The 14560-nt window shown below is 39.4% G+C and overlaps 1 protein-coding gene across 3 annotated transcripts in view; it reads right to left on the bottom strand.

The window, feature by feature from the left end:
- WDR36 (WD repeat domain 36) overlaps positions 1-14151 on the bottom strand; it is a 31245-nt gene extending 17094 nt beyond the window's left edge. The window contains exons 1-13 of one of the 3 annotated variants that reach the window (XM_072921864.1): positions 13933-14151; positions 12670-12697; positions 9779-9879; positions 9168-9285; positions 8146-8278; positions 7236-7290; positions 6539-6671; positions 5425-5603; positions 4810-4930; positions 3339-3404; positions 2337-2420; positions 1375-1529; positions 167-281 (exon numbers count right to left, since the gene is read on the bottom strand). In XM_072921864.1, coding sequence (XP_072777965.1) covers positions 167-281; positions 1375-1529; positions 2337-2420; positions 3339-3404; positions 4810-4930; positions 5425-5603; positions 6539-6671; positions 7236-7290; positions 8146-8278; positions 9168-9285; positions 9779-9879; positions 12670-12697; positions 13933-14079 — 1435 coding nt within the window. In that variant the 5' untranslated portion in view covers positions 14080-14151. The remainder of the gene's footprint in view (positions 1-166; positions 282-1374; positions 1530-2336; positions 2421-3338; positions 3405-4809; positions 4931-5424; positions 5604-6538; positions 6672-7235; positions 7291-8145; positions 8279-9167; positions 9286-9778; positions 9880-12669; positions 12698-13932) is intronic. The other 2 variants (XM_072921863.1, XM_030257711.4) reach the window with 2 other exon arrangements.
- Between the last annotated feature and the right edge of the window lie 409 nt (positions 14152-14560).

The following is a 14560-nucleotide window of genomic DNA, read 5'->3' as shown; positions in this document are numbered from 1 at the left end:
CAAGGCAGGTTTCTGATTGCAAGATAAGACAGGGTAGCATAATCAGAAAAACTGAAATGCATCCCAAATTCAACTCAGAATCTACACTGAATTTTCATGATGACAGAACACAAGGTGACTGCTGTTCTGTTAAGTGCCAGTATTTAGGAAGCCTAGGAGCTCTTACCTGTTTCTTTGCCATAACGGCCTCTGTGAATGCCAGACTGCATGTTATACACATCCACCCGTCCAGTTGACATCCCAATTACAGCAAAGTTACCACACGAGGTGATGTCAACTGCCTTTCAAGGGAATAAACAGACAAAAAAATCAATCAACAACACAAAGCAACTATAAAAACCATTCTTTAGGTGTCTGTCAATTAGGAAAGTTGTTAGAAGGTACATGTAGCATATCGAGAATATAAAACACTAAAACGTTTTGTGAGGAAACCTGCACAGAACAAATAAATTACATCTCAAGAAAGCAGAGGCAGAAGCTCTCAAAATGAACAAAGAATCAACATGTAATAAATATGGCAATGCATGGTTGTGAAAGATAATGAAATCCTAGCTTAGGGATTCAACAGAAGTCATAGGTAGTAATATCAGCACTGTAAATGAAATAATAAAGATTGCCACAAATTCAGTCCTTAAGACAAACTGTAAGAGTGGCAACTGCATGCCTCTTTCAATGCCTATGTTACCAATACCAGCCCAAATTAGGGTGAGGTCACAGAGAGTTTAAATAGGAAAAAAAACCAAAGAAACAATGGTCTAGATGTCTTTGGAAAGATACAGTCCAAAGAATCCAGTAGTCAAAAGAAAACTGAATATTTACAATTAAATTTATCTAACACCTAACTACTAAGCATAATGTCAAAAAACCAAGACACAGGAGTTGTATGAACCCTTAGCAAATAAGGTGTGCCACAGCAGCTACCAGCTTTAAAAAGCCTGTAAAATTCAGCAAACATTTGTATCGCCATCACTGTGTCTTCGACACAATGTCATTGTATCCAGCTCAAGCTGTAAAGGATTTCTGAAGTAATATCCTTCTTGCAATTTGGAAATACACTCCCCTGTACGGCCAAAAAAAGCCCAGAATCTTCAGCAATCTGCATTCTCGTAGTAAGTTAATCAGCATAGGCATACAGACAAATCTACACTGCTGTGACAGACCAAAGGTAAACACCAACCACCTCTCCGAGTCAAAAGTCAGTGCACCTAACCTGAATGTTTAGGGAAAAAAAACAGCTTTTCACAAGTCCATAAGCATTACAAACCAGCTCACTGGACACAGTGCTTTTTCATTCTAAGCATTATTTCTGTACCAACAGGAATCAAAATAGCATATAGTGTAAATCTGAAGAAATCTTATCCTAAGTAAACTTACTGTTGCGTATATGTCAATAGGTTTGCGTTTGCTAAATTCTTCTGGCCTCAGTTTGTGAGCTCCCATGGAGGTTTTCTGGTAGTTCCAGGTTGTACAGGTTATATATCCCTGATGGCAGGCAACAATACCATCCCAGTCACTCTGATGTGCCACTTCTGCAAGGTAACAGAGTAATTACTGTAGAAACAGTAATTCTAAAGTCAAACTTCAGCTCTCCTGATATTTTAAAGTACCTTTAGACAGAACAGTCATATTTTGTGGTTTTGCTGCACACTCAAAAGACTAGCATTCAGAAATACCACTGGGCAAACAGTTGCACATGTGTAATGCAAATAAAATGTTAATAACAAAAATTGTAAATCCAGATCTTTCAACACAGGAAACAATAAAACATCCTCAGAAGAGAAAATAGCTACACTTTTGACGAAAGAGATTTCAAGTCTGAAGAGGTCATTAATTCAAAGAAGCACCATTTTCATGAAGCAAAATAATAAAACTGCCAAAAGAAGTTAGATTCATTATTTGCATACTGAATTACAAATGAATGGATTATTTGAAATTCAGCTTTAAAAAATGACTAAAATAAGTGTACTGAGGACTCAAAATCAACTGTAAGTGTAACTAAAACTTCCTCAGCTGACAAAGATCATCCTCCACCTAGCCTCTGGTTCTGCACCTGGAATATGTACATCTGTAGATTTCGGTTCTCATGCAGGAGATTTCAAGCCAAGAGCCTGATCATGATATTTAAAAAAATAAATGCTCTTTTTGAGATATTGGAACAGTTTTCCAAGTCAAATGCAATTTTTAACTGTCACTCACTAGCTCATGAAAGGCCACAGAATAATCTAGATACAGCACGTGCTTCCAAAACAATAGTGTTTTTAAGGTTAAAAATTACATTAATACATGAAGATAATATATTCATGTTTAGTTTGCAACCTATGTCAAAGACCACTCACCTGAAGCAAAGGCTGTAATTGGTGGAAGTGCCATCGTATCCAACTTAAGGCCTTTCTTTTTTGATTTCTTTTTATTAATCGAACCTAAAAAATAGACATGAAGGGTCTCAGCCTCATTGTCAGAACTGAGAATAATGGTTTAAAAGGGACTGTTAACAAAATGCAAAGCTCCTTCTAAATTGAGAAACATCTGGCTTAAATATACACATCCCTGTTCCCCAGGTTCGTAGAGCTAAGAACACTAATAGTTTCTGTTAAAATTCATGCAATGCTGAGCAAATCACCAGCCTTTTACATTCACAGCTGTTCTAGGATCTTGTGCTGAAATCCTGAGGCAAAGGTTCCCCATCACAGCTAAAAACATGGTCCCATAGACATGACTACATAAAGCAATAACTAGCACCCAGACCATTCAGTAGCCAAAAAATCTTGAATTTCAAATTTATGCCCAAATTCATTTTTATGCATCTTTTCAAACAGGTCCAAATACATATATAACAACATGGACAGATACTTAAAACTAAGTATCTGAATTATTTTAGTCTTTCTGATCCTTGCTCTCCCAAACAAAAGCGTTCCTTAACCATGTCATGATGTGCAAGATATGTTTAAGTCAAACACTACAATGAATCAAAGGAACTCAAGCCAAGAAATATGAATTAGCTAATAATTTAGTCAATTGAACAGAATAGAAACAGGGTAAAAAGTTGCAATTACATATGCTGAAATGTCAGCTACTGTTTTACACATTTTTAATACAAAACCATGCACAGTGTTTCCCACAGTGAATTAACATACACTGCCAGGATCAGAAATCTCTTTTTTAAAGTATAATCAAATATGAGAGTACACTTACTGCAGGAAGGACTGAGTTTGCAGAATAACTGAGGTGATTAGGTTTTATAGAACAGTTGAAGTGAAAATAAGGCCTGTCTAATGTTTACGTAAATGCTTTTTGGGCCTTCTTTTCACCAGTGTTTGTACTTTGACTGAAACACTTACCACGTCCTAAACTTTTATTGAACTTTTCATGCACTGTTGAAAAAGATCGCAATGTTCCATCTTGACCTAAGAAAGTATTAGCACAGAGCAGTGAATGACAAAAATCAACTTTACTCATTTGCTATTTGAGCAAGAAAAGTAAAAGGTAAGCAATAATCAATTTCAAACACTGTAATAAAGTATTTATGAAAAATTCTGGTCCAAGAATAAATACAGATACACTCTAAGTAGCAGAACTAATAGAGCCTAATTTTCTAGGGCCTACAACCAATTCCTACAACTCTGCCCCATACATTATCAGAATGACTGCTCTTCACAGGCATCTTTTCCATTTCAATTCCTCTGACTCTGTAATGTCCATGACATTAATGAAATTTTATGAAGTTAATTTGAGGGGACGTGTCTTCTGTGGAAACCAGTAGCCCATGAAAGGCAACCCTAATTCACTTCTGCTGCACAAAGTTTTACCAGTGTTAAAGAAAGAAGTGTACAATGTTAGTCTCTCTGCACTGCAGACACATCAGATCTCAAAGGCTAAGACCCTTTTCATTGTAAATGTTGTTTGTGCCCTCTCCACTGCAAAAGTAAATGTGAAGATTTGTTAAGCAACATTTGATTGAGACTGTGGTTTGTCTGGTGTGAGCCGAAATACAGACAATAACTCATTTAATGAATGTGAGTCACTAGTTGGATGACCAGGAAGATTTTAGTACAGGTAGTGTAATGTTTTCAAAAGTAGCCCATACAGACAATTAATTAGTTAGGAGTAATTAGAGACTAAGTGGCAAGTCTCTATCACCCTATCACCTAAGTGGTCTGGGGTCAAACATGGTCTGCTCTAGCACTTCACTCTCCTAAGAAGTCCTTTCAAATATGCTAGTTTCTAGAGAAGGGTAGCCACTTATGCACTTCTTACACTTTTAGATTAGTATCTCAGTAAAAAGCAACCTTGAAAATACATATTACAGACACACATAAGCTGTAATATATTACAAAGACAATGCAAGCCACAAGGCTTGACCAAACCAGTGTAAAAAGCAGTTACTAAAAATCAGGTACTAAATGCATTATGTTGCTTATTTTTCCCCTGCCACAACCAAATTTTTCGAGTTGTTACAGATTTCATTCTGACCATCTAATACTTGCTCAGAAGATAACAAAACCATTTTTATTAATCAAATATGTAAATATGGATGATAAGAGCAGCTCCTTTGCACTTCTGCTTTCAAGTACTCTTCAGCTTGCTGATATGTTACTCTAGGGAAACACTAGTTTCCTACTAGAGTAGGAAAATTCTAGTCAAACACTTTGATACAGTAATAGATTACACTGTTTATGTTAGCTACTTATTATGTTTCATGAACACATTATACAACACTTGAAATATAATGCATTAATAAAACAAAGACTCTTAGCTCTGCACATTTCATCACAACAAGATATCAGACTGAAGAAGAATGGAGATTCATACCTGCACTGAGAATTTGCTCTCCATTTTGTCCATGATATCTGATTTTTGTTGGTGGTGCGCTATGTCCCATTCGGCTTCTCAATACGCGACCTGTACCACCAGGCCCATCAAAAATCCAAACCTGCACCCCAAAATAAGCACAAAAAACGAGGCTGATAAACAGTGCCTCGTCAGTAATTGCACCTATTGTCAGCAGAACACGTTTATCTGGGAGCTGGTGCAGCCAACTTCACACACTGGCCTTCAGCCTTAACCCTAACTAAAACTTTGGAAGTTGCCATCACATCACCTTATTTGTTTCCTGGTGTTCATTCTGCCCTTCCACCAAAGCCTAGTGACATCAGAGGACATGCAGCAAGAGGGACTTTATCAACAGCAACTGCTTATGATCCAAAACATTATCAAAATGGATCAAGATTTAAGAGAATACTGGGATATAAAGTGTGGTTCCGGAAAAGTGGACCCAAAGCTTTGTTATTCAAGGGTACTACAAAGCAGTGAATGAAACAATGGCAACAAAACAGCAAATCTTTACAGTTCACTACAGTTCAACTGAGACCAGCAATTTGAGTTTTGTTGCATTGGTTTTAGAGACCAGCAGCAATTGTAACTCACCCGTAGAGCATTATCAGCACCATTAGTTATAAGGAGTGGCTCTCCAGGGACAAATGTCATGCCAGCTATTGCTGTGGAATGGGCATCTTGCATCTGACACATCAGTTTCTTCTCTTCTAGATCCCACAAAGCAATGTGTCCAACTGGGCTACCAGCTGCCATTACTGGGTGTCCATCTGCTCAAAAAAAAAAAAAAATAGTTCAAAAGGTTTCCTTATCGCCATTCAGCTCATCCCTACTGTCTTGTCACATCTTAAAACTGATGCTAGAAAAGTCTATAACCACAAGGAAAAAAATGTCAAGTTGATGCTAGAAATAATGTAGATTTTAACAGAAATATTGTAGGATGTCTATCAGAAAAGGAAAAAAATTTCACTGATTAAAAAAAATACAACTTTTTCATATCATAAACTCTCTAAATCCAGCAATCAGAGCTAGAGATTTTTCTTGAAAAGACATTTTATGTTGACACAAAATACTCTTTCTACTTCTCACAAGTCTTTCCACCATTTTCTCCAGTAGCATTCCTCCTCAACATGATCTGCACTCAATCTATATTCTGTTAAGATTCACAAGATTATTCAAATGAAAGATTAGATTCAGTATCAACAGCTCTGTAGGCAGGATCAACACTAAAGTAACTAGTTTTAACAATTAGGACATGTTCGTTAGACAAGAAAAAGCTATAAATACAAGATTTCCCTGTAACATCCATTCAGTATTCACCCAACTACTAACATTCTAACGTTGTCTGGGAGGGGAAAGACACTGCTGAGCAGCGGCTTTGGACATTAAAGCAGGATGTACTGATTACAATATCTCTGACAATTGTGTACTGTGTTAGCTCTTGTCACGCTGTAAATAAAGTTTTCTTTTCAAGTATACTGTATGTCACTTTCTGTGCAATAACACAAGAAAATGCTATAAAACAGCTAGCATGATGAAAATACATGATTGGACTTATTACTACCTTTTCTAGATTACCTTCAGCCTTTGAAAATTGAAACTGTCAGGCCAAATTTGGTTCTGAAATGTTTTATCACAAACTGTTCTCCTCCATTTCAATAGCGTTAGTGCTTTCATACAAATTTTTACTAAAAACACTAGGACTTACCAGTACGAAAAGATACTGCTGTGATGGGACCCCAGTCCTGTTGAAATTTCATCAGAGTTTCATCAAACTTAATATTATGTACAATGATATGACCAGATACAAGGCCGACAGCAACAACATCCACTGCTGGAGCCTGCAAGAAATGAAAAAATTCTGTTTCCAGAAGCTGGAAATCCTTTGTAAAACAGACCACTTTCAATGTCTAGCAGCTCTGGAAGACCATCATACACCCTGCCACTCTCCCACACATATTCATAAGTTTTACCCTAGACAATGCTGACCATTTTCACAGCTGTCATCAATGCTATGGCTAAGTTTTAATTTACTTTTAGATACAAAAATTTTTTACTGAATCAACAAAATCTACATTTTATCAAAGTAAAGTAAAAGTCTGAAGTAAAACAAACTTAGCAAAAAACTACAAGTCTTCATCATACACATGCATCATGAAAATTCTGTGATTTCATGACATCATTCAGTGAAGACTATGGATGTGATGAAAACAAAACAGTTAAGATGTTAAGTGCAACAGAACTAGGAAAAGAGGAAGAGCAACAAACCTTCAGTCAAGAGAGGATTACAACAATTACCTGGGAGAATGTACGCCATCTTTACTGATGTCATTTTAAACAGTATTTTGCCTGCTGCTCTTGACAAGCTACATTATGAAAATAAAAGATAACAAAAAAATACTAACTTGTTGAAGAGTTGTGACTGCTAAGCCCCATCCTGGAAATGAGTAAAGGAGTTTGCTGTAAAATAAACATAAAAAACTCATAAATCAGTTAACCCTTGGGGATTTTCCATGACACAGTGGTTGCTTTATGTGTAATCATACAGGAAAGTACATCAGCTTTCTGTTCTTACAACTCATATAAAAGGCAAAAAAATCCCAGTGATACTAAGAAGTAAAGTTAAAAATAAAACTTATGGCTAAATTTTATTGAAAAAGCAGTATTGTGTACTAATACCACAACAGTGACATAACTACATGCCATGAACGCATGAAACAAAAGAAGTATCTATGATATCATGGCAAGCTGAGTTAGGAGAATGACACACTGACTTGACATGTATTTGCAGTATGAACATTAACATGCAGTGAAGCTCAGCTGCTCATGGTAGGAATGAAATACTGACGTTATGCGTGACGATCTACTGGGACATGCTCAGAGACAACTGCATGTCCATGCATCTCTTACCTGAGTCTAAGGCTCAAATGCTAGTAATTAACTCCACTCTACCTGCCAGCAATTCCTTGGACCCACAACAACCAAAAAAGTCAAGCTTGGAATATGCGAGGGAGGAAGCCTGAACATGTTTTCACTACTATTTCAATGGCTTTCATGTGAAAGCTATGTGATTCCAAGAAATTAAAAAAAAAAAAAAAAAATTCCTGAACAACCCCTGACATTTTGCAAGGAGATTACTCTTGCAACATGCAACCTGAAAGGCATCACCATTCAGGAAGCAGCAGCATTCCTTGTTCCTGGAAATATATCAACTGAAAACCCATGCCAACACACAGTAAAAGATTCCATACTTAACAGTATCATTTGCTGCCTATCAAACTACTTGAAGCATAGCCAAAGTAGCAAGAATCTTACTTGGATCTTATATTCCAAAGCTGCAAGGTTCCTTGTTCACTCCCAAGGAGAATTTTATTCAGATAGGTGCTGGGATGCAGAAGTGCAGAAACTGCAAATGTGGCTTTATCAAAATCTATCCGAAGATATTCTTCTGCAAAAACAGCAAGAAAAAGTGTTAGTGTAGCTACCCCTACAAATCTGCAGGTTTGCCATCCCTTTGCAAATGTAAAAAGCAGGATAGAGCTTTAACTCTTCAAATCCTGCTATGGTTTATTCTTACATTAAAGGATTAGCTAATGTGTAACAGAAGAGGCTAAACTTCTGTACAACGTAAAAATCTGTTGGCTTGAAGGTGTATCTTTTCCCTGAAAGTCTATCCAGTACAACAACACGCGCAACACCATATCTTTATCTGATTTATATCCTTCTGAGGGATTCCTGCTTTGCCTGAGCAAAACACCCCATCTGAGCAGCATGCCTTTTGTTTGCTATAGCAACTCCAAATCTCTAAAGTCCGGTTACAGACACTTTTGACAACCAGCACACAGAGAATAACACTGGTCACACCAATGAATGCCCTCTAATGAAAAATGTTTGGGTCATTGAAGTACAATTTCACAAAGTACTTGACAATGGCATGAGAAGATGCTGACACGCATAAAAAGATTATTCATTAGAATTTAATCATACCCAGTCTGGGAGATATCACAGAATTACAAAAATTAGAAATAATTCCAAAGCTGCTCTATCACAGCCTTTACAAAAAAATGGAACACTAAAATGTAATTTTCATATAATCATTCTCTCTTTTACACCTACATAGAATCTTACTGGGCCTCTGTACATGGTACAGTATCCATTCATGAAACATTACTGCAGGATTAGGACTTCAGATCACCAAGTAGCACAATCATTTAAGGATTTTCTTTTTTTAGAATAAACTTCTGAATGTGTGCATTTAAAAAAAACCCCTTTTCTTAAATTACTGAATGTCTAACAGTGCTATCCTATAAAGCAGCACCAAAAATAAAATCTCTCACCTTCTGACTGTATATTCCAAACAATAAGAACATTATCAACATCCACAGAGATGACATGATCACCAAAAGGCTGTAGAAGGTGTATCTTTGCCTTGTGGCCTTCATAGGTATGAACCACCTATAATTTCAAAATAGAAATGCTTCTAATAAGCTTTTAAGGTAGAGTATCACGTTAACATAATACCTGAGGACACCTAACAGATGTCAGCAGCAAGTTCAAATAAAATTCATGGAAAGGCCACACAACTTGAAATTCAAGAGAGATAATTATATCTGATATTTAAAACTGTTTGCAAAAAGTATGCTATCTAAGTATTTTTAATTATTTATTTCCAATTAATTTAGCTTACGTGAATTAATGATTTTTTAAATCTTTACACAGCTACTTAATTATTCTAATTAATATGCAAAACACAGTTCAGCATGATTTAATTTGCTTTTACATTCTTCCAGTTTAAGCTTTTTACTCCTCATTTTATGGCTTGTTTCCCTAAAACTGAAGGTACCACACAGCTACAAAAATAGGCATGCATAGAAAATTAACTTCCTTGATACCACAGACACTACACAACTGTTTTGTACTACTGAGTAATAAGTAAGTTAATAGAAACCTCTTTGTTCCTTGCAAGAGCATGGAGAATGTTGTCATATGAAGCAAATATCAGCATGCGATCTGCTGCCAAACATGTGATGTCTTGTGGCAAAGTGTTACCTGTTGATCAAACAAAAGTAAAGTTAAATGAGTTTCAGGTTCCTAGTAAGAGAGAAAGCTTGACAGTGTATTTCTTTGGCATGGTGACCCACAAAAAAAGACTTCTGTTCAAACATCATGTTGAATTTTAGAGAAATGTGCACATTTCAGAAGAATGCAAATATTACTACAAAACATTACACCAGTAACAACACCATAAGTAACATAAGATTGGTAGAACATAAGGTGGTTATTTTGAGAAACACTTAATATTAGTGAGCTATCTCTATAAGGAAAGGTACATGCTCGCTTTGTGAGGGCTGAAAACACAGATGATAAATCAAAGTCTCAGCATTAGCAATGCTTATTAGGTTAAGTTATTCTGCAGGCCTGGGAGTCAGTGACCCACTCCTGCACCTATCTCTTGATCACACTGAAAATTTAATGCTCTAAGAACACATCTCATTCCTCGTTCCCTACCTCATAATTGGGTCAGAAAGAATATCTAATATCGGGACAGTTACTTGACTAGCCCAAAGGTAAAAGAATCAAGTTCCAGACCACACTGAGAAATTACTGATGTGGTCCCAAATAGTAGAAAAATTAAAAAAAAAAAATACTATAGGGAATAATACTCTCAATCCAAGGAAATATAAAAATGTAAATTACCAAAGCACTTTATACTTCTGCAGAGAAACACCAGGTCAAAAATCACTGGGAGCACACCTATGATACAAACTAGCATGGTCACACAGCAGCCTTTCCCACAAAGGTGTTTTGTACTGTGAATTGTTAGCAGGCATGAAGAAAACTGCACTCTCTACTGTACTGCAGCACAGCTTCACAAGGAAGAACTAAAATACGAACATAAAAGAAGGTTGCACTCTGTGAGGTTTCATTTGTTTGAACATATCTTTCCACAGCACCTCTGAAGTGACTTAGGCTCACAACCAGGTTACAGACATCTGGTACTCCACAGGAGCTGTATGTAAGGCTGCTTAGGCTAAGACAGTTTTAGGCAGACCCAAATTAAGAAGTTCAAAGCATCAACAGCACCATAAGAATAGAAGCATAGCATTCATTTCTTTTCAATCACAGTTTTGTACGTAAATATCCCAATTTCTCAAAAAGCTTAGATGATTACAAATGTAAGAAGATGCAGCCTACTGTAGAACAGAATATGCAATGCTTTTGTGATTTTGCAAGATGAAAACAAAATTAATGTTTACCACTTTAAAAATGCGTAGCTGATAATCTAAATCTAGTCCTGTTTGTGACATTCATTCTCAAATTTACAGATGTTCTATTAATAGAAAATACTTTGTATATGACAGCTCTCTAAAATTTTTGTTTTTACAAAACAAAAGTAGACAGAAGTAAAGCCCCTAGTTTTCAAGACAGAGTGCATCCCTCTGAATCATGTAAGTGTCAAGTGAAAGGGATCTTTGGAAATGCCACCAGATTGTCACAAAGTTTATCACCAGTACTAGACTGGGTTAGCTGCAGCTGTGCCCAGCTGAGTCTTGAGCACTTCTGAAGAACAAGTTCTCCTCAAGGTCTACACTGTACCACAGTTACCCCCTCAGGACATTTTTCTGCTCTCCACTGTGACCCTCTCAGGCTGCAATCTGTGGGAGCTGCGCCTTGCTGCTCTGTCTACCACTACCACCATCAGCACAAACCAGCCTCACCATCCTGCTGTCCTTCAGACACCCTCTGGGCCACTCTGAATCTTGCCCTTCTTAGCACTAAGAGGATCCATTTCCCCCAATGTCTCTTTTCATACTGCTTGCTGTAGGCCGCAGCATTCTCCTGCTCCTCAGCATGCCTCCTGAGGGAGAAAGAGGAGCTGTGGAAGGGACAGGACCACAATAACAGAGTTCTGCAGTCCAGGCATGGCCCCACCAGCATGAGGTGCAGGGGAAGAACAGCTTTGCCTGATCTGCTGGAGGGAGGCCCAATACACAGCCTGCCTTACTCACAGTTACCGTGTTTTTGGTCAACATTCAGCCTGGCACCAGCACAGCCCACCTTCTCCCCAGCAGGATGCCATGAGGAGTCAGTTCCCAGCTTGCTCTGTCCCAGGTGCAGCAGGATTCTGCACTTGTCCTCGCCGGACTTTGCAAGGCTCCTGTTGACCCAGGCTTCGTGTTTTGCTACAAGCTCCCTGGACTGAAACTTTGCCATTACTCCTCCAAAAACAGCATCCTCTGCAAGCTTATCCTAGCAGTGCACACTGCCTCACCCAGGCTACTGGGGATGGTGCTGAAGAACATCGGCCCTGCTGCTGACACCCAGAGTTCTCTGCCACCAAAGGCCAAGTAAACGTCAAGCCATCAATTCATATCCTTTGTATGCACCAGTACAATCAACTTTTAACACTCCCTGAAGGCATCTGCATTTATTTTCTTAATGTAGTTATTTTCCTCCTAAAATAGTCTTCTAATAATCACAAAAACAACCAAAAAAGGGATCTGAAATTAATTCAATAAATTAACAATTGAGCTTTATTCACTGTGCAATCCTTATGGCTTAGAGGTGTTTTTTGGAAGAACAAGATGGTAAGGACGGAAAGTTCAAAATATTTAGTTTTAATTTAGTTTTCTAATAAAACTAAATTCCAGTTTCAACAGCAGTCTTATTTTCAAACTGGTATTTTAGATTTCTGAGATCCTTTTAATATATTAAGTGTAAGTATTAGTAAGCATAATTTATTTTCTTGTTTTTAGTTGAAAATGAAGTGCAGATGTTGGACATGTTTAATAAAAACACCCACAAAATAAGAGGAATGAACAATTTATGAGTACTTACTCACAGCAACAATACCAAGTTTCTTCAGCTGCAATGAAAATGGAAAAAAAGACATTTTTAGTGATTGGTTGCAACAAATTAGGTATAAAAAAAATTTAAAACTCTAGGAATTAACCTAGATCAAACAATGAATTTGATACTTCACAAACCAGGAAGATTATTCATCCCAGTTTAGAACACTGTCTACAGAAAAACACACAGACAGTAGGTCAAAAGGAATGGGACAATGCATTTGCCAAAAGACTCACCAGTAGTAAGTTGTGCTTCCTGACATATTTTACCCTAATTCACAGGAAACCAAAGACATGTTAAGACACCCTGAGGAGCTTGGGTAACTTTGTTTCCCCACAATCTCTGCTCCTACCTTATTTTCACTACAACCACCGCATATTCTAATTTTATCTCTGTTCCCAGAGATTCTGCTTTAGTTGCAAGCATCTAAGCATCTCTGCCCAGTGATGATCACTACTCTGCTTCAAAGGCTGTGAAGAAAACAGCCAGGAGTGAACGCTAAAAGCTGCCACAGAAGCACAGGAATATCCCTGATGTCTGCACTCAGGCGCTCACTGTACTCAGCTCAGTGTTTCCTGTACCGTGAAAATGCTTTGACTGAACCCAGGGAAGTCACTGAGTCTCCCTCTTTGGAGGCGTTCCAAACCCACCTAGACACGTTCCTCTTGTAACCTGCCCTAGGTGACCCTGGTTTGGCAGGGGAGGTTGGTCTGGGATCTCCTTAAAAGCCATACACCTTAAGGGGTTTATGATTCCACACTGCAAAATCCGAGTCCGTATCACAGGCTTTCATCTTGCTGAACTCAACTATGCTTACCCATTTTCATACAGGAGTTCTAATAGGATCTGACTGCCCTCCGCCCCTAAAACGCAACCCTCAAACGCTAAACCAGAGCAGGTAAGCTTAAACTGATCTTATAATGAAAGAAAAGCTTCAGTGCCTGGGCACTCCCGGCGGATGGGTTGTGCCGTATCGGCTAGCGCTGCTCACATGGCTGAACAAGCTCATTCCCGGCTTGTTCAGCCGGCAGCATCCCTCTTTCCCTCCCTCCCTCCCGGTCACCGCCGGCTGCAGAGGAGCGGCTCCGGGGCGCCGCAGCCCCGCATACGCTCCCGCATCAGGACGGCGAGGGCGGAGAAGGAAGGGAGGAAGAGGCGGATCTCCCTGCACGGCCCCGGCCTCCCCACGGCCGGTGCGAGCGGGAAGGAGGCCAGGAAAAAGGAGCGGGGACCGGGCCGCCGCGTACTCACATTGTAGGTGTGGACGCTGCGCCCGACGGCGGCGGCCAGGTAGAATTCGCGGTGGCGGCCGTGATAGCGCAGGACGTGCGGGACGTGCCCGCTGAAGCGGCCGAGCACCCGGAACGCGGCGAACAACCCCGCGCCCTCCCGCGCCATCGCTCCGCACGTGTCCGCGGCCGCGCCCGCCCGCAGGAAGCGCCCGCCCGCCCGCTTCCGCCGCCCCGCCGTGCCCGCCCCGCCGTGCCCGCCCCGCCCCGCCCCGCCCCGCCGTGCCCGCCCCGCCCCGCCCCGCCCCGCGAACAGTCCCCGCAGCCGCGACTGCGTGTTGTTTTGCTGTTGTTGTTGGGGTTTTTTTTTTTTTCCTCTCCTTTTATTCTTCATTTTTGTATCCCCTTTTATTCTCCGTTTCGTTATCCCCTTTTCCCTCGCAACGCACCAGGCCCGGTTGGTGAGCTCACCTCCGATGGCACATCCCGCGAAACACCCGCATCAGGAGCCTCTGAACTTCCCGAGGTGTCTGCTTTTTGTGGTGGTGGTAGTAGTGTTTGTTTTGTATGTGGTGTTTGTTTTTTTTTTTTTTTTATAAATTATGGATATTAAAAATAACCCATAGCAACCCGCAGGATGACTCCGTTGC

Source organism: Taeniopygia guttata, chromosome Z (genome assembly GCF_048771995.1).
Source record: "Taeniopygia guttata chromosome Z, bTaeGut7.mat, whole genome shotgun sequence".
NCBI classification, from domain to species: Eukaryota; Metazoa; Chordata; class Aves; order Passeriformes; family Estrildidae; genus Taeniopygia; species Taeniopygia guttata.
Note: the sequence above shows the minus strand (reverse complement) of the source record. Positions and strands in the feature narration are given on the sequence as shown.